The following is a 25,181-nucleotide window of genomic DNA, read 5'->3' as shown; positions in this document are numbered from 1 at the left end:
TGTTTTATATGCCAGCATCAGGGCCTTGAATTTAATACGTGCATGAACCGGCAGCCAGTGGAGAGAGACAAAGAGTGGTGTAACATGTGCTCTCTTAGGTTCATTAAAGACCAGACGTGCTGCTGCATTCTGGATCATTTGGAGAGGTCTAATAGCACATGCAGGAAGGCCTGCAATGAGAGCATTACAGTAGTCCAGTCTAGTTATGACAAGGGACTGAACGAGCAGTTGTGTGGCATGTACAGAGAGGAAGGGTCTTATCTTCCTGATATTGTAGAGTGTAAATCTACAAGATCTTGCAGTTTTTGAAATGTGGTCTGTGAAATTTAGCTCATCATCAATGGTTACCCCTAGATTTCTGACCGCTTTGGAAGGCGAAACTGTAGTTGGACCCAGCTGCACGGTGATGTTGTGTTCAACAGCAGGGTTGGCTGGAAAGACAAGGAGTTCTGTCTTGGCAGGGTTGAGTTGAAGGTGGTGTTCCTTCATCCAGGCCGAGATGTCTGCCAGACAGGCAGCGATTCGAACGGTCACTGTGGTGTCGTTGGGCTGGAAAGACAAGTAGAGTTGCGTGTCATCAGCGTAGCAGTGGTAAGAGAAACCATGTGACTGGATGATGGGTCCCAGTGATGTTGTGTATATGGAGAAGAGAAGTGGCCCAAGCACTGATCCCTGAGGTACCCCAGTAAGTAACTGGTGTGGCTTGGATACTTCCCTCTCCATGCTACCTCAAAGGACCTTTCTGAGAGATAAGAGTTGAACCAGTCAAGCACAGTTCCAGTGATACCCAGTTTAGAGAGGGTGGAGAGTAGGATCTGATGGTTGACTGTGTCAAAGGCAGCAGAAAGGTCCAGCAAAATCAGAACGGATGATCTCGATTCAGCTCTCGCCAGTCTCAGCGACTCGATGACAGACAGCAGGGCAGTCTCAGTGGAGTGTCCACTTTTGAAGCCCGACTGATTGTCATCCAGCAGCTTGTTCTGTGAGAGATAGGCGGAGATCTGATTGAAAACTGCCCTTTCAAGTGTTTTTGCCATGAATGGGATGAGAGAGACTGGTCTGTAGTGTTCTATCTGTGTGGGGTTAAGTGCAGGTTTTTTCAGCAGTGGGGTTACTCGAGCCTGCTTAAATGTAGTGGGAAAAGTGCCTGCAAGAAGAGATGTGTTAATTATGTGTGTAAGTGCCGGTAGGATGGACGGAGAGATGGCCTGGAGAAGGTGTGATGGAATGGGGTCAAGGGAACAGGTTGTGGGGTGGTTGGAGAGGAGGAGTTTAGAGACCTCAGTGTCAGTTAAAGGAGAGAACATAGTGAAAGAAGGGTTGCATACAGGAGCCAGGTGTTTGACAGGGTGTGGTGCTGTGAATGTATTGCTGATGGCTGTAACCTTATCAGTAAAAAATGTGGCGAATATATCTGCTGTCAGTGATGTGTCAGGTGGTGGAGGGGAGGGCAGAGAAGTGTGTTAAATGTTCTAAACAAGCTACGAGTGTCTGTGGTGCTGTTGATTTTGGTCTGGTAATATGAAGTTTTTGCAGTTTTAACGTTATTTGAAAAAGTTACGAGCAGAAGCTGATATTTACCTAGATCAGCTGGATCTTTAGATTTCCGCCATCTCCTCTCAGCTGCCCTGAGAACAGTCCGATGTTCACGAAGGATGTCAGACAGCCAGGGGCTGGGTGGTGTAGTCCGTGCTGGTCTAGAGGAGAGAGGACAGATGTTGTCTAGACAGGTTGTTAAAGTAGAGCTAAGTGTGTCTGTGGCAGTGTTCACATCAAGCATGGAAAATACATTTATTGTGGGAAGAGAGGCAGAGACATCAGTGGAAAGGCGAGAGGGTGAGAGGGAACGGAGGTTACGGCGAAAGGAAACCAAAGGTGGGGTCGGTTTTACAATGGATGGGAGAATCATGTTGAATTGAACAAAGTAGTGATCAGAAACATGTAAAGGTGTAACAAGAATATTAGAGGTGGTACAGTTACGTGTAAAAATGAGGTCCAGCTGGTTGCCCGACCTGTGAGTTGCTGTGGTGTGTAGGCAGTGTTTTAGGCAAATTTAGTGTAGGCAAATTTAGGCAGTGTTGGGGAGTAATGGATACATGTATCAGGAATGCGTATTTAAAATACAAAATATAAGCAACTGTATTCCACTACAGTTACAATTTAAATCATTGGTAATTAGAATACAGTTACATTCAAAAAGTATTTTGATTACTGAAGAGATTACTTTGCATTTTATTGTCATTTGTTTCATTTAATATTTAGATTTTAATATGTTGTTCAGATGGAAAACATTTATAAATATATATGATGCAATCCAAAGTGCATTTGAACAGTGGTGAAACACTTTCTTATGATGTGTTACATTCATACGAGCAGACAGAGAATTAAGTTTGGAGCAGAAGAAATATAAATAAACCTTGTGTAAATTGTCAGCTTTACGCTAAGCTAAAATGCTATTTCTAGCCATTTTACATGCACATGTTACCCGACACGATCATATTTATTTATCAAGAAAATTCACATTGGATCATAATTTCTTCTTTACTAGAAAGACCTCTGATATCAGGGCAAAAATTGTATTCTTGATAATAATTTTTGTATTTTTTTCCTGTAAAAAACCTAAAAATCCTTAAAACAAAATCAATTTGATTTTAGGTTTTTCAGAGAATGTATTTTTAACATGTGTGTTTTGTCTTACTGTACTGGGAGAGTTTTTATAGTCAAAACAAGTGAAAAAATCCACCAGTGCTGAAGAATTAATTCAAAAGTATTTAGAATACGTTACTGACCTTGAGTAATCCAACGGAATACGTTACAGATTACATTTTACAGCATGTATTCTGTAATCTGTAGTGGAATACATTTCAAAAGTAACCCTCCCAACCCAGAATGTAGGTGCATTTAAAACCTGATGAATAAAACATAAAGAGCCCCTCTAGAGTAATGAAAATGCCATTTACTCTTCACATGTAAATTGGCTTGTGCAGGGAGATCATTTGCATCTGGAATGATCCAGCACAATCTCGCACAATTAGTCAATATTTAATTTTCTCAAGAAAGTAGTGACATAGTGGCAGCCTAAAGTACAGAAGGTGATTTTAAGGTGATTCTGCCAGGACACACAAGCTCACACAGGTGTCCTGGCAGAGACAACAGGGCTTTAGAATAATAATAACTTAACACATTTAGAATAATTTAGTGAAATGCTTTGAGTTATGGTTCCATTCAAATAAAACGTTTAAACTTTTAAAATGGTTTTGGATTAATATTTTAATTAATATAATAGGGTTAGGGCGATATGCATGATGATTGTGAATCAGCAAAAACAAAAAAGAACTCTCAGGAGAGAAATCATATTGCTTCTGAAGACTTGGATTTAACCACTGGAGACGTATGGTTCACTGTTGTCTTTTGTTTTTGTGCTTTTATGTTGAAGTTTAGTTTAGTTCCTGTTTCCTGTTTGGTTTTTGTAGTCCTTTGTAGTTTCATTTTATGATTGGTTTTTCCCCTGATTATTTCTCATTCCCTGATTGTTTCCCCAGGTGTTCCTCATTCCCTTGTTTGTTCCTTTTTGTATTTAAGCCCTTAGTTTTCTTGTTTGCTTTGTTGGTTCTTGCATATGTTGTTATGTTCTGTGCTAGGTCGCTGTTGCTTTTCTAAGAATAAAAGCTGCATATAGATCCACATTCTCTGTCTACCTTCGTCACACTGCCTATATATGTTTTTTTGTTTTTTAATAAATCTTCTAAAATCGTGTGTGTGTGTGTGTGTGTGTGTGTGTGTGTGTGTGTGTGTGTGTGTGTGTGTGTGTGCGTGCGTGCGTGCGTGCGTGTGTGCGCGCGTGTGTGCGCGCGTTCTGCACAAGAAAGAAAGTCGTGAGTAAATTCTAAGAGCATTTTTAATTTTGGGTGACCCATTCCTTCAGCACATGTTTATTAAGTGCTCTCAAGGGGGCAGTGTTTATCCATATTTTACCGATGCATTACAATGTAACTAAGCTATTGTTAAATTACTATATTTAACTTTCAGTGTCTGGCATCATGCATTTTGTTATCATATTTTCTTAAGCAATCCACCATCAATGGATTCATTCTGGCTATGTCACTGTTATATTTTAATGTTAAAAAAAAATGGCCGTAACATACACAAAAGAGAGTGACTTTGCATGGACGTTTAACATTGTTCACTTGTATTCTGTTGCTCCTTTTCTCAGTTTTGGTTGCATAGCAATCAACTTAAGTAGCCTAATATATTATATAAAGGTATACAATGAGCATAGTTGTAGATTTAGGTAGTAATGATAGGGACATGTCCCTACCAACTTAATTAAAATCTGAAATTTTACCACGCAGAAAATAATTTAACTTTGTACTGTTTTTATTTTCATTTTAACATCTACTAAAAGTCCTTAGTATAATTATTAATGTGTAAATGATTGTCCTACCTCTTCTGAAACAGCTCATAAATGGTGTTGTCATGTGGCACCTGTAACTTTACTCAGCGCTGTGCAGGATGCACCAATCACAGTCATTTGTCAGATTAAAGAAATGAAAATAATTTTTTGTAGATTACAGGTGTTGATTTCCATTGGTATCCTGCATCCAATTCTTGAAATTAATTGATTTTTCATACATTTATACCAAAATTCTGAATATCATCCTTGCAATATGTCCCTACCACCATTCAAACCAAACCTACACCCTTGACATTGAGATTGAGAGTTTATAAAGAGACGACCATTGTTAACTTTCACTCCCATGCCGAACTCTGAAGGCCCAGAATAATGGGTTTCAGGAACAATACAAGCATGCATCATCCTCACAAAGCATGGAGGAACATGGCTATTCTTTCAGCTTTTATCATGCAGTTTCAATTATTACAAAGCTAAATGAAGATTATGGTTTAATAATAATAATAATTTGTTTGTGTCTTTGCTGTTTTGGGTACATAGTTTATAAATAAATCCCAGACTTGCCATTTGGTCACTCCACATACCAATCTTTGTTTAGGAATATAAGCATGTGAAGCAATGGTTTGATTCTTTCCTAGAGTAGACCTACTTGAATTTACGCTCTTTGACAAATCCTCTTGTTACTTTCATTATTCTAATCACTATTAATCTCTCCATTTCAGGACATTATCAGTGAATAATCTCTGTGGGTGAAACTTTAGCTTGCATGCCTTTTTTGTAGTTGGTTTGTTCTAAATTCTACATTGCATAATGTGTTCTTTACTGAAATGCTAGTATGGTCCTTATTTTTTGTTTTAAATATGTTTTTGTGTATATATATATATATATATATATATATATATATATATATATATATATATTTTATGTCAAACAGCTAGATAGTTTATTGATTCTGCTTATGTGTTCCCCTTTTTGAGAACAATGACTGCAGGGAAGACAATTCAGTATAATTGTTACTTTGTGCAACAGAACTGTACAGTTCATAAATGCCTTATCTGTGGTATTCATTTTAATGACACCTTTCTAAAAAATTCTCGTAAGTGAAAGGAACATCAAATAATTATTATGAGCTGTTTTGGACATTGTGTACAAATGCAAAAGTCACTGTGTAGTCTGTACTCTTGTGTATTTTCATAATACAAAAGTGGACCATATAAAAACGAAAACGTATGTTACTATGTGTTACACCAACTTTTCTCACCTCTTGTGAAATGAAATAAAAATATTAAACAAACAATAAAAAGATCTAAACACCAGACAAACCCTAATGTCTTATCTATCTATGAAGTTAGATCTGTTCTCACTCTTTTTTTTATGTATTTCTTTATTTAGTTTTTATTTATAGTAAGCTCAGAACAAGATGTCACAAACAAAATAAAGTCAACATGGGGTTGAATACTGAATGGCCCTTTGATTTTATATTTTGATTTTATAAAATCAATTATTTTGATTTTTTAGCTGTGTGTAAATTTACAGTTTTAATAGCTTTTCTGTTTGTACATATCGAATACTGATAGTAGGTCTATCTCTAAAGTTTCCAAGTTTTTTGGAAAACTACAAAAAAGAGAATTCTTGGTAAATTTACAGCTATGAATGTGAAATTTCACTAATATACTGAGATAATTAATGATATATGTCTTATTGCAATTTTTTAATAGCTGTAACACATTTCTGTGTTTATTAAGGATTCTGTGACATTTTATTTTTGAGATTGATTGTCTGCAAACTCTAAAGGAAAAATCTGGATCTTTGGGATAAAGTATGGGAATGTTTGCTTATTAATGTAAAACCTACCCACAAAATACAATACGCTAACAAAATTATATGAATTCAATGTAATAATGTATTTAAAGAATAATCCTGGTTTAGTTTAAGATCAATTGACAGCATTTGTGGCATTTTGTTGATTACCACAAAAATATATTTTGACATCGCCACCCTTTTCTCAAAAATCTGGGTTACAGTAAGGCACATACAATGGAAGGGAATGGGGCCAATCCGTAAACATGAAAATACTCATTGTTCCAAAAGTATAGCCACGAGACGTAAACATTAAGGGTGTTAACATGATTTTAATTGGATAAAATCCCTTACCAACCTTTTCTGTGCATTATACCCAATTTTACCACTTTGTTGCCATGACATCATAATGCTGTAAATACTAAAACCTTAAAATGACTGTAAAAACGGTGATTACAATTGTTTTTGAGCTCAAATAATAAATGCAATAATTCAAATGATTTAAAGTGCTATTATAAAATTATAAACTTCACTTTTCTGCTTTTAAACCCTCCAAACATTGGCCCCGTTCACATCCATTGTATGTGCCCCACTGTAAACTCGATTTTTACTATTTTTAAATAAAAGGAGTTGCGTGTCAAAATTATTATTTGTGATAATCAAAATTATGACATAAATGCTTGAGCGTGACTTTGTATTGAACCGGAATATATCTTTAAGTTCTCCACAATAAATATTTAACAATATTACAGCCAAAACAGAAATGAGTCATTTCTTTATTATTATTAGTCAATCACCACCTCTGTCCACGCCCAATGTAACAATTTATCGGTACGTCACCCAGTAGGCCACGCCCACACGCCTGTTGCCCCACCGGTGAACAGAAGTATAGGCGTGGTTTCAGATAGTTGCTTCACAAGACGAGGTGAAACTTTTCCAGCGAAGCAGTAACGGACCGTTGACACTTCGTAACTTCTCATTAGTTTAGGACGTCTCGCGCGTCCTATTGAGTTTGAATCCCATCTGAAACTCGTTGGGTTTGTACCGAAATGTCTTTGGCAGAGCAAAGTCTGCAGTGGTACCCAACCAGCGTGCAGGTAACGGTGCTCCAGGCGAGGGGGTTGCGGATCAAGGGGAAAAATGGCACCAACGATGCGTACGCCATCATGATGGTGGCCAAGGACAAGTTCTCCACGTCGGTGGCGGAGAAGTGCATCGCTCCGGTGTGGAAAGAGGAGGCCACATTCAACCTGCCTCTCTTTCACACCAGTAACGTGGAGCGTTGTACCTTACAGGTGTGCGTGATGCACCGGGCTCTGATGGGACCCGACAAAACGCTCGGGCAAGCGACTATAAACCTCCTGGACCTCCACGACAATAAATCCCGTAATAAAACAGAGTGAGTTTATAACTTTAATAATAAATTAATTTAACTCTCTCTCTCTCTCTCTCTATATATATACATACATACATACATACATGTGTATATATACACACTCTCACACACACACACTCTGTGCTTGTATATATTTACCTCACATTTTAGAACAATAGTAAAGTCATCAAATCTATGGAATAATACAGTCTAAACAAAATCAAAATAAATCAAAACTGTGTTATATATAAGCATCTTCAAAACTTTTTTTTATATATATAACATTTTAGTTTTATAATGAAATAAATTAATATGGTGGCACAATTATATTTTTGTTCACATTTCAGTCAAGTGTTTCGAAACTTTTGACCGGTAGTGTGTGTGTGTGTGTGTGTGTGTGTGTGTGTGTGTGTGTGTGTGTGTGTGTGTGTGTGTGTGTGTGTGTGTGTGTACGCACACACAAAGTTTACATACACTTAAGCCAAATACCTTTAATCTCAGTTTTTCACAATTCCTGACATTTCATTGTAGACAATATTCCCTGTCTTAGGTCAGTTAGGATCACTACTTTATTTTAAGAATATGAAATGTCAGAATAATAGTAGATAATTATTTCTTTCAGCTTTTATTTCTTTCATCACATTCCCAGTGGGTCAGAAGTTTACATACACTTTGTTTTTATTTGGTAGCATTGCCTTTACATTGTTTAACTTGAGGCAAACATTTTAGGTAGCCTTCCACAAGCTTCTCACAATAAGTTGCTGAAATTTTGGCCCATTCCTCCAGACAGAACTGGTGTAACTGAGTCAGGTTTGTAGGCCTCCTTGCTGGCACTCTTTTTTTCAGTTCTGCCCACAAATTTTATTTCTGATTGAGGTCAGGGCTTTTTGATGGCCACTCCAATACCTTGACTTTGTGGTCCTTTAAGTCATTTTGCCACAACTTTGGAGGAATGCTTGTGGTCATTTTCCATTTGTAAGACCCATTTGCAACAGAGCTTTAACTTCCTGGCTGATGTCTTGAGATGTTGCTTCAATATATCCACATATTGTTCCTTCATGATGATGCCATCTAAGTGCACCAGTCCCTCCTTCAGCAAAGCACCCCCACAACTTGATGCTGCCACCCCCATGCTTCACAGTTGGGATGGTGTTCTTTGGCTTGCAAGCCTCACCCTTTTTCCTCCAAACATAATGATGGTCATTATGGCCAAACAATTACATTTTTGTTTAATCAGACCAGAGGACATTTCTCCAAAAATAAAAATCTTTGTCCCCATGTGCACTTGCAAACTGTAGTCTGGCTTTTTTATGGTGGTTTTGGAACATTGGCTTCTTTCTTGCTGAGCAGCCTTTCAGGTTATGTCGATATAGGACTCGTTTTACTGTGGATATAGATACTTGTCTACCTGCTTCCTCCAGCATCTTCACAAGGTCCTTTGCTGTTGTTCTGGGATTGATTTGCTCTTTTTGCTCCAAACTACATTTATCTCTCATCACAGAATGCATCTCCTTCCTGAGCGGTATGATGGCTGCGTGGTCCCATGGTGTTTATTCTTGCGTACTATTGTTTGTACAGATGAACGTGGTACATTCAGGTGTTTGGAAATTGCTCCCAAGTATGAATCAGACTTGTGGATTTTTTTCTGAGGTCTTGGCTGATTTCTTTTGATTTTCCCAGATGGCAAGCAAAGAGGCACTGAGTTTGAAGGTAGGCCTTAAAATACATCCACCGGTACACCTCCAATTGACTCCAATTAGCCTATCAGAAGCTAATTGCCTAAACCAATTGCTAATTGTTTCTGTGGGTCCATAAAAAAGTAGTAAATACCTTAAATTACAAGAAGTCTTAAAATTAGCTAGCTGAGGTCTTTAATTTTGGGGCGTGAATAGAAGAGACGCTTAAAACAACATCTCTCTCTCTCTCTCTCTCTCTCTCTCTCTCTCTCTCTCTCTCTCTCTCTCTCTCTCTCGTGCATCCGTCATTTAGCAGCTGACGCTTGAGTTTAGTGTGAGCGCGCAGCAGGGAAGCGTATTTTTACTGATCTTACGATGTTATGCATATATAAACCTTCATAAACCCGTTAATCAGAATGGAGTTATTGTGCATTTTTAATGCAAAAGCATTTTATTTATCTCTTCTGCTTATAATCGACAAAGCTGTCAACGTTACAATTTGCAAGTGGGCGAGGTTGGAGTGGTCTTATTTTAAGGTCTATAGACCAATCTTCTTGTTTACAAAAATGTCATTGCATGTGCAGTAAGTGGTGGCAGAAAGCCCACTGACTGTTGTGTTAGATTTGACAGATTAGATGATTAAACAAAAGTATGACACAAAACCATCATAAATACAAACATTCTTAGCGATACAATTACTTTAATAAAATGAGTTAATAACAAACATGTAATCATGTTCGCTATAAATGTTTGCTGCAAAGTTGTGAGTTGAAATGATCTCTGTCCAGTCAGCTCTGTTCATGGCTTAAAGCCACAGCAGTCAATTAGAGCCCTCTGAATCCTTTTTCCTTTTTAACTTTTTACACATGGTTTTTGCCACCACTTCTGTGTTTGACATAAACGGTGGCATTGGTCTATTGCGTCACGTCTTGCTGGAAAGCAAGTGACTAAAGAGAAGGGTCACAATATAGGCTACGTACTTTAGGCTACATGCAACTTAATGATTTCATTTAGAGTTTTAATGTTGTATTATATTAGTATTTATTATTATTATTATTATTATTATTATTATTATTATTATTATTGCAAAAGTGGCCTTAAATATTTCTTTTATTTGGCCTTAAAAAGTCTTAAATGTCATTCCTTCGATCCTGCTGGAATTGTGATCTAGACAGTTAAAAGTGAAACAATCTGTCTGTAAAAAAACGAACTGCTAACAGCTTACAGACGGTAGGCAATAAAGGTTAAAGTTATAAATACTTAGGACACTAAAGAGACCTTTCTACTGACTCCAAACACCAAAAGGGTCCCTGCTCATCTGTGTGAACATGCCTTAGGCTTGCTGCATGGAGGCATGAGGACTGCAGATGTGACCAGGGCAATAAATTGCAATGTCCATACTGTGAGACGCCTAAGACAGCGAGACAGGAATGACAGCTGAACCACGTGTAACAACACCTGCACAGGAAGGGTACATCCAAATATCACACCTGTGGGACAGGTACATGATGGAAACAACAACTGCCCGAGTTACACGAGGAATGCACAATTCTTCCATCAGTGATCAGACTGTTCAGAGAATAGGCTGAGAGATGCTGGACTGAGGGCATGTAGGCCTGTTGTAAGGCAGGTGCATACCAGACATTACCGGCAACAACGTCGCCTATGGGCACAAACCCACCTTCGCTGGACCAGGCAGGACTGGCAAAAAGTGCTTTTCACTGACGGGTCTCGGTTTTTAGTCACATGTCTGTGAAACTTGTCCATAGGAAAACTGGCTCAGAACAGTGAAGTTGGTTTTGATAGTTTTTTACAGATGCCACTTGGTTTAATATTTGGGGGCCACTGTATGGTTGGAAAATGACCGGTATGCCAGAATACCAGTCCAGTCCTGGTCACGATTCACTTACATTGTTTGTTTGGAAAATGATGCAATAACAGACTTAGTCACCATTCACTTTTTAAGTCCCAAATATTTTGTTTAACATCTCCTTTTGTGTTCTATGTCACACAGGTTTGAAACAACATGAGGGTGAGTAAATGATTACCGAATTTTCCTTTTGGGGTGAACTATCCTTTTAAGTAACTGACTCTCACATGAAAGTGGAACTTGAAGTTCCTTGTAAGCAGATCTATTCTCTCGATTATCTGAAGTTTGATCTATCGGGTGTGTGTATGAAAATGCCTGTCCTGTGGTTGGTGCCAAGCGGGTATTCTTGATAGAAGGTCACCTTTAGTTGCTATTTTCCCCCCCTAGAAACCATATTGTCACTGACCTTAAAGGGATAGTTCACCCAAAAATGAAAAGTTTCTCATAATTTACTCACCCTCATGTCATCCATGATGTTTGTAACTATATATTTCTTCTGTAGAACATAAACGCAGATTTTTTGAAGAATATCTCAGCTCTGTAGGTCCATACAATGCAAGTGAATGGTGACCCAAACTTTGAAGCTCAAAAAAGCACAAAGGCAGCCTAGAATTAATTTAGGTTAAAGGTGGGCACTTTAAACTTTGACCTTTTAGGCCAGCGAATAAGCACTTGCAACCACCCAGAACACCCTAACAACTACATGGCAATGTGCTAAAAACACCTTAGGAACTACATAGAACGCACTGGTAACCACCAACATACTCTAGAATCCTGGTGGCGACTTTTGCATGTGCAAACATAACATTTTCTTTAGCAAACATAAAATGTTACAAGAATGTGTTTACACTTGATTTTACTCATACTCTATTTGTGCTTTGTTTACAGACTATTTTGAGAAGTAACGAGATCCAACATCTGTATTTTATGATTGTTCTGTTTGTGCCTAGTTCTCTCTCAGGCCTTTACATACGTCACAGGTGGAGTTTGGTGTCTCAGTGTTTCTGTTAGTGTGGCATAACTTAGTCAAGGCTTGTCAGCTGATTTTGACTTCCAAGTTCATGCTTTCCCTCTCACAGCCCCTCTGGTGATGTCTTTGTTCAAATTATGTGCCTAAACAATGCTAAATGCCTCATGCTAATTCTGAATCTTTTTCTGTAAACTTGTGCGTTGACACTTTGACACAGACTCTGTCTTGGTTTAAGGCGGAGTGGGTGTACTTCTGCTTTGTCTGCCAACTACCAAAGTTCTCTCGGTTTATTACAGTCTTTTGTTCCCCATTCTTAACCATTCTTGTGTTCTTGCTTAGCTTGTGATAAGTATTTTCTGGGCACCATGTGACTGGTATTAGGGATGAACCAATGTAGAAATTTTGTCTAATGTTAGCTAATGATTATTTTTAGCTTATTACAGAAGATAATCAATATGGTGGCTGCCTGGCCAATGTATTAAGTCTATTCTGTTTTTAAAAACAATGAGAGTGTGCATGTAAACCATCTTAGATTAATTATGCTTAATAAGCCAGCAAAGCATGCGTACATGGAAATGCTTTAAACAGCTTTTCTTTGTCCGGTTAAGATCATACACCGTTGATGTATAAACCGATCAATACGGGTAGATTTGTGCAAATTTTTCTGATTTCGCTCTGCATGTAAACACCGTCACTGGCATTCTTACAACTTATTCAATGCATGGAAGTGTTGCACACATGCCTGTTTACATTTTGCCGTGAAAAGAAGGGAATAATTGGATGATTTGAAATGCCATGTAAACACTGTTTTCTTGCATTGTCTGATTTTTTAATTATTTTTTTTATTTGTTTTTTATCATGCTGATTTTCTGGTAAACAGTGAGCATGTTTACATGCATGTTCTTACACCAATCATACTTGATAAGCCTAAAATGTGTGGACATTTAAATGCCTTTCTTTTATCAGTGTAAGGCCACAAAAGGCTTAAAAATAAACAGATTGACATGGGTCAATTTTGCCCATTACCCTGATTTGCGTTGCATGTACACACCTTTACCGGCGTTCTTACTGGCTTATCCAATATATGCAAGTGTTGTGCCTCTTCATGGTTTGACATCAAAAGCACAGAATAACTCGATTATTTCATATCTCATGTGAATGCGTTTTCTTGCTTTGTCAGATTTTTTAAATAAGCAGAATTTTGGGGATTATCGACATATAAATGAACAAATATGATCCATTTTGTATAGTTTAAAATTTCAACGGTGCCTTTTCCTTCAGCAATCATGTAAACACTTAAGGAAATAATTATGCTGAATCTGGTATGTTATCAAAACAAATTTTCTGCTCGTGGGAAGTAGGCCATCAGCTAAATACTAAGCTAGATTAAGCTCCAGAGGGCCAAATTAAAAGTTTTTTAGGTCACCTCTAGAAAATGTGTCCAATTCGCTTCGGATTAGACAGGATTTGTTGAATATCTAACAGCAAACTGAAAAGTGTAATGAAACTTCACAAACTCACAGTTGAGCGGGTGAGTGTGACTCCTGCACTGCTGCACATGATAAGGGACTCCAGTCACACAACGCCCTTATCGGCGCACTGGCACATGCGCACGCTGACAATGAGAGATCCAGTGCTGATTCATCTTCCTGTCATGGCATTAGCTGTTATGGAGGAATCTTCTTAGGCCTGAATGGGCACTCTTTAAGAGCTTTAGCGGACTTGCTGCTAGTCAATTCATAAATGGATGGTGTTTAGTGTGTGAAGAAACAGTACCTCCTGGATACTGGTTTCAGAATGTCTTCCAAGCACCATAATGTTATGTCTAATGATCTAAAACAAATTCGGTGAGCTTTAGAGTTAATCAAGCAAATATTTTCTGACTGCATTGTAAGGTACGAGAGGCCAAATTGATGACTCTTTTTTTGTTTTTGGATGAACTATCCCTTTAAAGCAGGCAACGCCCTGTGGAGATGTTGTAACTTCACCTCAGTTAATGAGAACTGTCATGCAACTTCTCTGAACTTGCTCTTTTTGTAGCTGTAACTCACAGCTTTCTGAATGACATCATGTCAAGAGCTGATTGCGTTTAGTACAACATGTTTCAACGGGTGTGTTGAGGTGTTGTTAGAACAACTGCAACACATTGACCTTTTAACAATGTTAAAATTTGTCAAATGTGCACCTCCCTGGCTGTACAATACCATTTTAATTGTCTGTTTGTAATTGGCGCAAGGAAATGTGGTTTAGCAGCTTTTACCATTTACTGGCACAAAATTGATAGCAATAAGAGTGTAGTTTGCTGAGGCCACTTTAACACATTTTACAGTATTTAAAGCCATTCTAAAGAACTGCAGATTTCCCCACAAAATCATTGGTGAAAATGCAAAAAAACAAAGTCTGCTGTTTTACATCCTGTTTAAAATTATATAAAAATAAATCCCTCAAATATGATGTTATGTGTTATGTTCTGTTATGTTATTAAAGAAACAAAATGAAAATTAATTGGTCAAACTTTTGTGAGAAGTGAACCCTGGTTTAGTTTTAAGGAATATTCCGGGCTCAATACAAGTTCAGCTTAATCAACTGTATTTGTGGTATTTTATCTCACTAAAATCATGTTAACTTACAAATTGTTTACATCTTTTGGCTTTACGTTTGAAACACATTAATGGTAATGGATTGGCCCCATTGACTTCCATGGGAAGTGCCTCACTGTAACCAAAATATTTCTTTTTTAAATAAAAGAGGGACAAGTCAACATTATTTTTTGTGGTTATTAATATTATGCCACAAATGCTGTCGATTGAGCTGATCACGGAATATTCCATTTAATGTCTAGTACATGCAGTCAAATCCCAAGTCTGCTTGTATCCATCAATTCAAAACAGATCCATCGTATGATTCATAACTCCTGTCAAGTGACATTTTCAAGGCTGTCCTGTATGTTTTCCTCTGACGTCGATGTACAGTGGCTGGATATTGGTGCTAAAGAACAGGGTAGGACTTAATGTTACTGTCTTTGAGACGTAGGTGGATGGCAGGGATCATACAGCCCCACGGCAAAAGAATGCATATTTTCCCAAATTGTAAATGCATTTGCCGTCTGAATTTAAAGTTAGTGAGATTAAAAGACCATATACCCCAAAATAATGGTAAGGAAACGTGTCTTTATATTGAGATTGTCCTCACGGGTGGAACACAACACAGCGTGTGTATTCGGATTCACAAACAAATTACTTTTATGAACCGGTTCTTTTTAGTGAATCAAAACAGACAGTGCAGTGTAGAAAAAAAATACTCTTATGAACCGGTTCTTTTAGGGTGTGTTCACACTTGTAGTTTGGTTCTCTTGGTTCTCCTGGACTTTTCAGGTGGTGTCAGTCTGCTTGTTTCGGGTGACAGCATTTGCACTTGTTCAAATGAACCATACTAACAGAGCAATCACACCAGAGTTCATTTTAATCTAACAAACCTGCCAAGTGTGAACACACCCTTAATCAGTCATTCAAACAGATTCACAAACTGACTGACTGATTATTTTTTTTTTATGCCAAGCTGCAGCTTAAGATACAGAATAATAAATATTACATCATAAAAAACATTAAAACATCACATTTTTCACGGAATAATCAGAGTAATTGAAAGTAGCATGTAAATGGGATTGAAGAGGATTGCCATGTCAGAATTTGTTGTTGGCTTGCCAGCTCCCAGTCATTCATTTTCTAATAAAATCCCTTTTTTCCCCAAGGGAAAAACAAGCCGATGCTTCTCTATTTGTTGGATAAACACATCTGAGTCCATAAGACTCAGTGATCATTAGTTTATCTCCATCTCTTTTTTTTTTTTGTTTTACAGATATGTAGCAGACAGACCTATTTAATTCAGCCCAAGGAAAAGCAGTTTTATTTGATTTTATTTAGTTCAAAAAGATGTGTTCAGTCATTATAGAAGCACTTGTCATTCTAGATGATAATCAATAACAGAATGGTTATTTTAGAGGAATAAATTGTTGTCCTCTGTCCAGGACTAGGTCATTAAACCATAATGTGCTGTTTTGGGTTGTAGCTGCTGAGGAATTTCAACAGTCATGTGAATCTATTGACATGGACTTTGGGATTCGTTCATTGGATCTCCTAGTTTCAAGTGCAATTAGCAAATACAACTCACTCTGTTTTATGTAAGAGTAGTGATCCAATGAAATTGAAGTAGTCATGTCTTGTAACAGAGAAAATATTTTTATATCAACCCAACCCAGAAAAACAATAAAGCAGCATTACTGTAGTATTTTTATTTTGTCATTCTCACTTTGTCAATTATCACGTGTATATTGAATATCGTAAAATGTCGTTAGGGTACATACAACTACAGGTACATACAGTTCACATACATGTTCTGTACATGCTTAATTGTCATGGAAATAATATCACAATGAAAAAATCTTAATGTCCTAAAATTTAGCAAAATACAATTTCTTCCTGCTTTTAAATTTTTCGGTGAAATATCACGAAAATAGTGGATTTTGAATTTACAGTGAAAATCAGACTAGAAATAGTTGTTTACAAAGTCTAACTAAATGAGACAGCGTGGTCCCATTCCATGGAATCTCATATCTTTATCTGAACCTCCAGCTGTCTTTTCTCTGATGAGAGAGGTGCTCCAGGAAATTAAATATGCTTGAAACTGAACGTGCTGTTTGTGTGCAACAGATGGTTCAAGCTGGTCGGCAAGTCAGGAAAGGCAGATAAAGACAGAGGTGAGGTGTTCCTGGACATTCAGTTCAAGAAGAACAACATGACGGCGAGTATGTTCGACCTCTCTGCGCAGGACAAGTCACGGTCAAAATTTGGGAAGATCAAGGACAAGCTGAAAGGGAAAAAGAAAGATGGTATGTCGGATTCTGCATCTGCTATAGTGCCGTCTTTCAGCCATATACTGACCGACAGTGAGGGAGAAGAGGAAACGAATGCCACATCTGGAGCCAAAAAGAAAAATAAACTGAAGTCCCTCTTCGCACCCAAGTCGGGTTTGCACCGTAACATGTCTCAGTCCATGTCCACACTCACCACACTGCCTGAAAAAGACTCGGCCATCAGTTTGAGCAGGTCATCTGGCCTGAATATAGATTCTCCTGAAGGTATTGTTACATAATGCATAGCCATAATGTTTTAAATGTTAGGGATGCACTGGATATATCAGTGACCATATCTGTAGATTTAGTTAGAATCACACTGTAAAATCCTCAAAACTATTTAATGTGATGTTAATTTTCAGTATGAAAAGTGAAAATGAGACCAGAAATATATATTTAGGAGATGGCTGATTATGTTGGTGACCATATTTTTTATTGTTTTCATGATTGAAAGCAGATAATATCAGGCCCTTTCCAATATCTTTTGAAAGGTTTAATAATATGTATTACAGCAAGTATGCATGCATGTAATAGTAATATGTTGATTTTCTTTGTTTTCAAAGTCAAGAAGAAATTCAAATTTCTGAAACCTAAGCACACTGGAAGCTCTGACAGCAAGGTGTCCCAAAGTGCCAGCTCTCTTGGACAGGGCATTGTGCAGCCCAACTTGTGCATTAACGGTAGTCACGTCTACACTGAGGAGCCGGAGACCAGAGACTCCAGGGCCAGTTCCACCTTCAGTCTGAACAGCTCAGGCCACGAATCCATGGATGACCTACACAGAGGTCATAGCAGAAAAACCTCCAACACCTCAGTGGACTCTCTTAACACCTCAGAACGGCAAACTCAAGAAAATGCAGCAGAAGAGATGCACGAAAAACAAGAGGAAAGCCACAGGAAGGAAAAGAAGGAAGCAGAGGAAATGCGAACAAGGGAAGAGGAAATAGAGAGAAGAAAGACTGAGGAGAAAGAAAGGCTTTCTCTGAAAGAAAGGCTGGAAATAGAGAGGTTAGAGCTTGAGAAGAAGAAAATGGAAGAAAGGATGCAAGGGAGAAAGATGGCAGAGGAGGAAGTGAAGAGGAAGTTGAAAGAAGAACATCAAGAGAAAGAAGAAAAAGAGAAGCAAAGGAAGGTGAAAGAACAGCCCCACACCATTGAGAAGCGGCCAGAGGTGAAGCCCAGGAGTGCTAGATTGAATACGGTGAAGAAAGCAGAGAAACCTGAGGTGAATAGCTCAGAATATGTCCCCTCTGCCAATCCCTACTCATTCGATTCGACCAATACTTTTGAGCAGCACACCATTCCTCAACCTGAAGCTCACAGTCGCTCAGCCAAAGTATCTGCAGTAAAGCCAAGGTCAGTACCCTAAATGAAAACACCGCAACGTAAGTTTTCAAAAATGTGCTCATTGAGCCTCATTTGTGAAACACAATCAGAATGAATTTCTGTGTAAATCGTTCATAAAACTCTTCTTTCATAATTGTCTCTTTTATTCAATTGCAACAATTTACGAATGTTTTGAAAAAAATCGTTCTGTTTGTGTTTCATGAATGACGCCCAATGACATCTCCTACAAAGACTAAAGTTCGAAACATACTCTACACAAGTACGCGATCACAGACGCTTATAGCTACACAAGCTCAATTTTGTGCGTAGTTGCTTTCTAAAATGTATCAGACCGCAATTTGTAACACACCGCTAGTACATGTTGCATTCTCAACGGTGCCAGAAGGGGTGCTATAGCGGACGACAGTTTGAACTGTCCGCTTCTGTGCCGAGTTTCCTTTTTCAAGCCAACTACTGTCATGGCCAAGCAACCGTTTAAAGAGAATATTGCTGAGCAATTAAAGTCAATATATTCATAGCAACTTGCCTGAATCCTTACACATCCAGGCACAGACTTGTGAAGGTAACTCTATCACCCCCTACCCCTTTGGCCAAGCGTTTGCTTCTGTGTATGCTTACTTCCATAGAGTATGTTTCTGGCCTGACAATGAAGCATTGTGTATTACATGAAACATAAAATATGTGCATTTTGATATTCTTTGGGTTACCTGACAGCAATATGACCAAATACTTTAAAAGCACTCTGCTTATCAGATCAGAACCTAAAGGAAACGACTATTTCATAACGATTGTGGCTTGAGAGAGACATCTGGCTAACACTAACAAGTCCTTCATCCGTCATAACTCAAATGTCTTTGCTTTTATAATTTTTCATAGTAGTTTCAAATCATTCTAAAAAAAAAAATGTCCTTGTTAACAATTCTGCTGGAAGGCAAACTCAGGACCTTTGATCACAGCTTGAATATTAAAGGCATTGAAATGTCTGTCGATTTTTCTGAAATATGCATTTCATCGTCTGAGCTCGTTCTAACTAGATATCAGTGTCACATGGTTTGTAACACCACGCTGCTGTGATCATCTCGTTATGCTGTCGCAAAAGAGAAGTCGGCACCGTCATGAAATATGCAGTGTTCTCTGTGTCACTGTGTATTCATGTGCAAGTACAAGCTCATGTCTGTACATGTCAAAGAAAATATTTGGAATGAGAAGCAGCGCTTTCGAAACTGGTTGAAGGACTCCAAGTAAGGATGAATCACAGTAATGTTAGCTAAAGTGCTGGTTTTAATAAGCATGTGAATACAAACTGTTGCATATGTAGCACACTTGCTTACATTTACAACTTTACTCTTGTGTTCCTCTTTCTCTGTTACATTTTCAGAAGATGGTAATCAAACCTGCTAAATGTGATACCTTTAACTGAATTAAATACCTAGATCTGAATAAACAGTCTTTACTACCATGGACTTATCTGTTTATTTCTGCTGAAATGTAGTAACGTTTACTATTATTTATATGCATTATAACCGTCAATGTGTTAACTTCAGTGTGGTTTATGACTGAGGTCTGCCCAGGGGAAGCTGCCGGAATCTGTTTTCCTATGAAAAAGCTTTTCACCAGTTCTGTTTGTCTGACTAATCCATTACAACTTCAGGACTTCATGAAATATGTTCTGGAATGTGGAGGAGATGTGGGGGAGGGAGACAGGGAAGTAGACAGCCTATTTCGTGGATAGCTTTAAACCTATTATTATCTCTTCAGGACAATTTAATGTTTTTAAGTGCTCAAAGATTTTAGAGGTGAAGTGTGTAATTTCTCTGATGTAAAAATACTTTCTCCCATACAAATTTAAAGTGTTAACGCTCAGTAGGGCTGCACCTATACAATCACACCTGTGTCATATTGTGATCCGATTGCTGTTACCCAGCCCTAACACTCAGTGTGTTTATTCCACTTTAAAATTTTGATTTCAGTTTGACTAAATCAAGTTGTCTCTAATGTAAATTATTATAATTCTTTTAATCATACAGTCTGATTTTTGCAAATTCGGACTAACAAACCTATATAATGTAATTCTAGCTTGGCTTCATCTAGCTAGCATGTATTCACATTATTAGGACCTCTAGCCTTTGAGTTCTGAAATGCAGGGTTAAATTGGGATTTGTGAGGCTGTGGAACCCTATGAGCGGGTGCGGGGTTGGAGCATTTCTTCCCATTGGTGGAACTGCTTGAAGCGGGCAGTGGAGCAGAGTGTGCGCTTTTTGAAATCACCGGTGATGGAACGCTGTCCTGGTCCGTTCTGCCCCAATTTAATCCCTGTTGATGTACAATATTTATTTAATCTGTCTTGTTTGACGTCCATCATTCAAATATTCAGTTATGCATATTTTCATGTATAGTTAGACGGATGAGGACTAGCCCGACAACACAAAAACCCACTGTAGCTCCATTTTATAATTGTGCATTTAAACAAACTGACCGTGGGTCTGTTGTGCTTTTTAAATTTAATAGCTCAGCCATTAGTTTGTGGCAGGACAACCTGTTCGTCAATTGTTTTTGCGATTTTCTGTTTGGTGCAGAAATTGTGCCCTTTAATTCATTCTGATTTAGAAGGGGTACAAAGCAAAATGACTCCCAATTTGCTTACCAACATGTTTAGATATTTGTCCCATGTTTGTTCAAACTTAATCTTATCTCTCATTACACTGCTCCTTCAGTTCTACTGTTTCTGGATGCTTCTTTTCCTGAGAATCGGTGCCAAACACCAACCCGTTTTTAGATGTCTCTGATGCCATTAGTGGCAACACGGAGAACATTGTCAGTCTTTGAGATGGTACAGAAAAGTCAGAGAAGAAACAACATGCCTTTTCAGAACAAGACTTGGCTGGAAAAACCAGATGTTTATTCAAGAGACCTTACAAATGTATCAATTACTGGAGCCACACAAATTTTTCCATCTACACCATCTGAGGACAGTGGAGGCTCTGATGTCTACTGTTTACGACGAGAAAAATGCCCTCTGCATTCAGCACGAGATGTCTCAAAGAACAGGCAAGAAGTATGGTACACAGAAAATGTAGACCAATCTACCACTTCATTGCATTCTGAGAATTGGAGAACTTGTTTTCCAGGAGAAAGGACAGATGAGCAAAGATGAGCCAAAAAGCTCCATGATTGATTACCATATCTTACGTATAGTCCAATCAGTATAGAAGCAGAAGCCAACCTTTTATTATCTGTTGGGTTAAAAACCACTAAACACAACAAGGGGCCAGCAACAGCAAACCCCTTAGCAAAATTTTGCATCTGAACCTGAACTCAACAACCAAGCAATTGATCATGTAAATTTTACTGAAAATACCAACGTGGTTAGTTTGCAAGCTTGATGACCTTCCTGTAGCTAAAGAGCCTTCCACCAATCATGATCCTGTGCATTTGGATTTTACCAACAGTCTTTCCTCGAGAGAAATTGGACAAGAATAAATACCAGCAAAGTATAAACCAGACTTTCACAGAGATGTTAATTCAAGCTTGGATTCAGTCCCGAATGTAGAAAATGTTCAGCTTCAGAGTGGTGCAATGACAGGAGTCTCCAAAAAGAGTCGGGCCCAATTGTCTCTTCCGAAATCGGCAACAATTGGCGACCAGAACTCAACAAGCCAGCAGATGTACTAGTTGGTCAGCCCAAAAGGCAAGCTCAATACTGGCACTTTCCACTGCACGTTATGGTTTGACTCGCCTCAACTCTACGCTTTACTTTTCTGAGCTTGCATTTCCACTGCAGTTTAGTGCCTCAGCATGGGTGGGATTATAGGCTGATCTTCATAGTTTCGCTGCCTCTACTGCTGTGATATTATCTTGAACATGACACAAACTTTTTCGTACACTGTTGGTAGAGTCCGGTGGTAGTTGTGTGCAGCCAACAGCTGAGACAATTCCTCAGAGAGCTTTTTCGGTTCGCTCCTAGCTAATGAGTGTAGCGTCTGCACCTCGTTTATTGACCACGGCGTGGTTTTGTGCACTGCCATTGTTTTTTTCACAATTCAAAAATCGTGTGGACAAATGATACTGTTATTGCTGTTACTAACTTTAAAACTAGCGGGTTTATGTCGTGTGTCAGAAATCCAGTGACGCTGGTAGTGACTATTCTCCCTGACCAATCAGTGATCTGCTGGATTTTGACATCACATTTAGTATCGGCTCGGCTCGCTTGGAACCTCGACCGAGGTGGTACTAAAAAGTATCAGGTACCAGGTACTATCCACAGTGGAAAACCCCAAAAAAGCGAGTCGAGTTGTACTGTGCAGTGGAAAAGCCCCATACAAGTTTTTAACTATTAATAGTGCAGTTTCAACCTTATGTTTCCCACATCCCTTGCAAACTCAAACTCAACCCCTAGCCAAACTCTTGGGACAATGCATGTGAAAAATTAGAATGCTCCAGTGAAATGGGAAACGGGTCACAGGGCAGAGAACAAGTCTCTTTCGCAGGCCAGAGTGTCACATATTGGTGTTCAGCCGGTTGCTGGGCAAAATAATGGAAGTGAAAGAGAAAGAACAGATGGTCCTGCCTTAAAATCCTGCAGGTGAGCCCCATACAGGAAAACTACTATAGAAACCCTGTGGTGGAAGATAGTGAAGGTAGGTACCCATTAGCTGCCCATAGTTAAAATGTGGAGTTCTTGAGATTTCTAAAGGTTTCAAGGTTTTGTTATAGGAAATCTTTTTGGTTTTTCCCCACTGAAGTACATAGGATCTGTAATTGTATCCATAGAACTAGAATTCTGCAGGCGGCCCTGAGGCATTGAGAACATGGATGCTGAGTGATCGGACTTCCCTAAAAGGGACAAACACTTTAACTAATGTAGCATTCATTTACTTCCTTCTATTGAAAAATACTGTAAATGTGGTATTAGATAATACACAGATAGATACAAAAATTAACACTGATGTGAAAACTCAATATAAATGCACTGCAAAGACTTTATTCCAATGTTCTCTAAAGCCAAAAGATTCAAGGCAGGGAGTATTCATCACCATTTCTTTTTACAATGGGTTTCCCAAAACAATGCAAAAATGTCTTCTGGCAGGGTCCTTCGATTGACTGCTTTGTATTCCAACCCTGCAGTCTTGAAACTGTCTTTAAGACTTACAGCTTTTGTTTCCTTTTCAGGTCCCATGCAGTGAAACCCCTGAGCTCCACTGAGAGTCCACCAAACCTCAGAGAGACGCAAGACAATTCCAGATCCACTATAAGTATTAATGGCATGCAAGACAAGATGAAGGTAACGTGATCTGTATTCCTCTTGTTTCTTCCACTACTATTGTACTCCTACACAAACATCAGACCTTTTTCATGCTTTGAATAGAAATATGACTTTTTTTAAGATGTCATGGTGTGTGCATAGTGTGCATTGGTATGTGATTTTTGTGTTCCTAAGACCTCAATGTAAAATGTAGATAATATCTAAACAAGAGATTTGCAAAATGTGGTTTATGTAGACTAAGTACTGGCAATAGCAACCTTTAAGCATGTCAGCTTTACGAATCATGTGTTATTTCCTGCAGGCCATAGAGGCTAAAGGCACGGATCCCTACTCGCAGCTGACCCATGAAGAGCTTGTCAACTGGTTCGAAAAGCAAAAGGAGCAGCTTTCTCAGAAGGACTCTAAGATTGCGGAACTGGAGCAATATATAGACAACCTTCTGGTCCGTGTCATTGAGGAGAAACCCAGCATCTTAATGTCCTTGAGCTCCTTGAAGAAGTCAGTTTGAGGGACTCCAACTTGGGCAGAGGGTTTTGCAAGAGGGTTTCGTATTATACTGTGTGCACTGTTATCACAAATGTGGGATGAAAAGCAATATAAAGGTCGTGGTGAAATCATAAAGTGGCTAATACTACAAGCACACTACTGAGCTGAAGATCATTTTGGTGTATACTTGATTTATGAAGCCTTAAAGTACATTTTGACAACTATAATGTTAAACACATTTGGCTTGCCTCAGATTCACCTAACCATGTGACTGTTTCATTAACTTTTCTACATGTTGAGCTAAATTATATATATATACTGAATGCTACGTATATTCCCTAAAGTTCTTTAGTACTGTCCACTTTTTTTTTATTTAAAAAACAAATTCAAGCAAAAGACTTTAAACAATTTAGCACTTTCAACATTGTAAAGTAATATAATATTATGACAGACCATTGTTGATACTTATGTACTAACTGTTAATTTGCTTTTCAGATAAAGTACTTTAAATGAATATGTTTGTATGTAAATATTGAATACTTGATCATTTGTATGCTATGCCTTTTTACATATAACCTGACAGCTTTGTTATTCTGAGGCTTTGAAATAAAAAATGTCACAGGTGTGGCCTTGCAAGGAGCAGCACGTTATTGTTCCTTTGTCATGTCAGAAACAAGTTTTCCATATAATGATTTTTGTAAGAAGTACTTGGTGGATGTAAGATACTAGAATAATGGCCATTTATGGTGATATTGGTGGCTAATATGAAGATTTAGGTCCATTTTAGCCTGATAACAGAAGTGTATAATATACATATGATAAATTACAGTGTGAGAGGTTTATTTGAACTCATATCATTCTGTCATCAGTTTACTCAATACCCTATTGTACCCTATAGTTCCTGTGTTCAAATGTGAAAAAACTCAATATCCGAACAAACTAGTTCTCTTAATCTGACTTTCTTATGATTCATATGAGAATATGTTTATGATTCTTCTCTTTGCATAGTTTGCTTATAAACAAGGGTTCATACTTGTTAAAATCTTGAAATTCTTTGACATTTTCTGTCTT

The 25,181-nt window shown here is 38.2% G+C and overlaps 1 protein-coding gene across 1 annotated transcript; it reads left to right on the top strand.

Annotated features, from left to right (window-relative positions):
• Positions 1-7,123: 7,123 nt before the first annotated feature.
• LOC127636200 (rab11 family-interacting protein 1-like) lies at positions 7,124-24,995 on the top strand. Its single transcript, XM_052116624.1, has 5 exons — positions 7,124-7,610; positions 16,812-17,239; positions 17,578-18,370; positions 23,531-23,642; positions 23,926-24,995. The coding sequence occupies exons 1-5, from the start codon at positions 7,261-7,263 to the stop codon at positions 24,130-24,132; spliced, it is 1,890 nt and encodes a 629-aa protein (XP_051972584.1). The 5' UTR covers positions 7,124-7,260; the 3' UTR covers positions 24,133-24,995.
• The last annotated feature ends 186 nt before the right edge of the window (positions 24,996-25,181 follow it).

The sequence above is a fragment of the Xyrauchen texanus genome, chromosome 43 (genome assembly GCF_025860055.1).
Source record: "Xyrauchen texanus isolate HMW12.3.18 chromosome 43, RBS_HiC_50CHRs, whole genome shotgun sequence".
NCBI lineage: Eukaryota > Metazoa > Chordata > Actinopteri > Cypriniformes > Catostomidae > Xyrauchen > Xyrauchen texanus.
The sequence above is the reverse complement of the archived record's forward strand: the minus strand, read 5'-3'. Positions and strand labels throughout refer to the sequence as shown.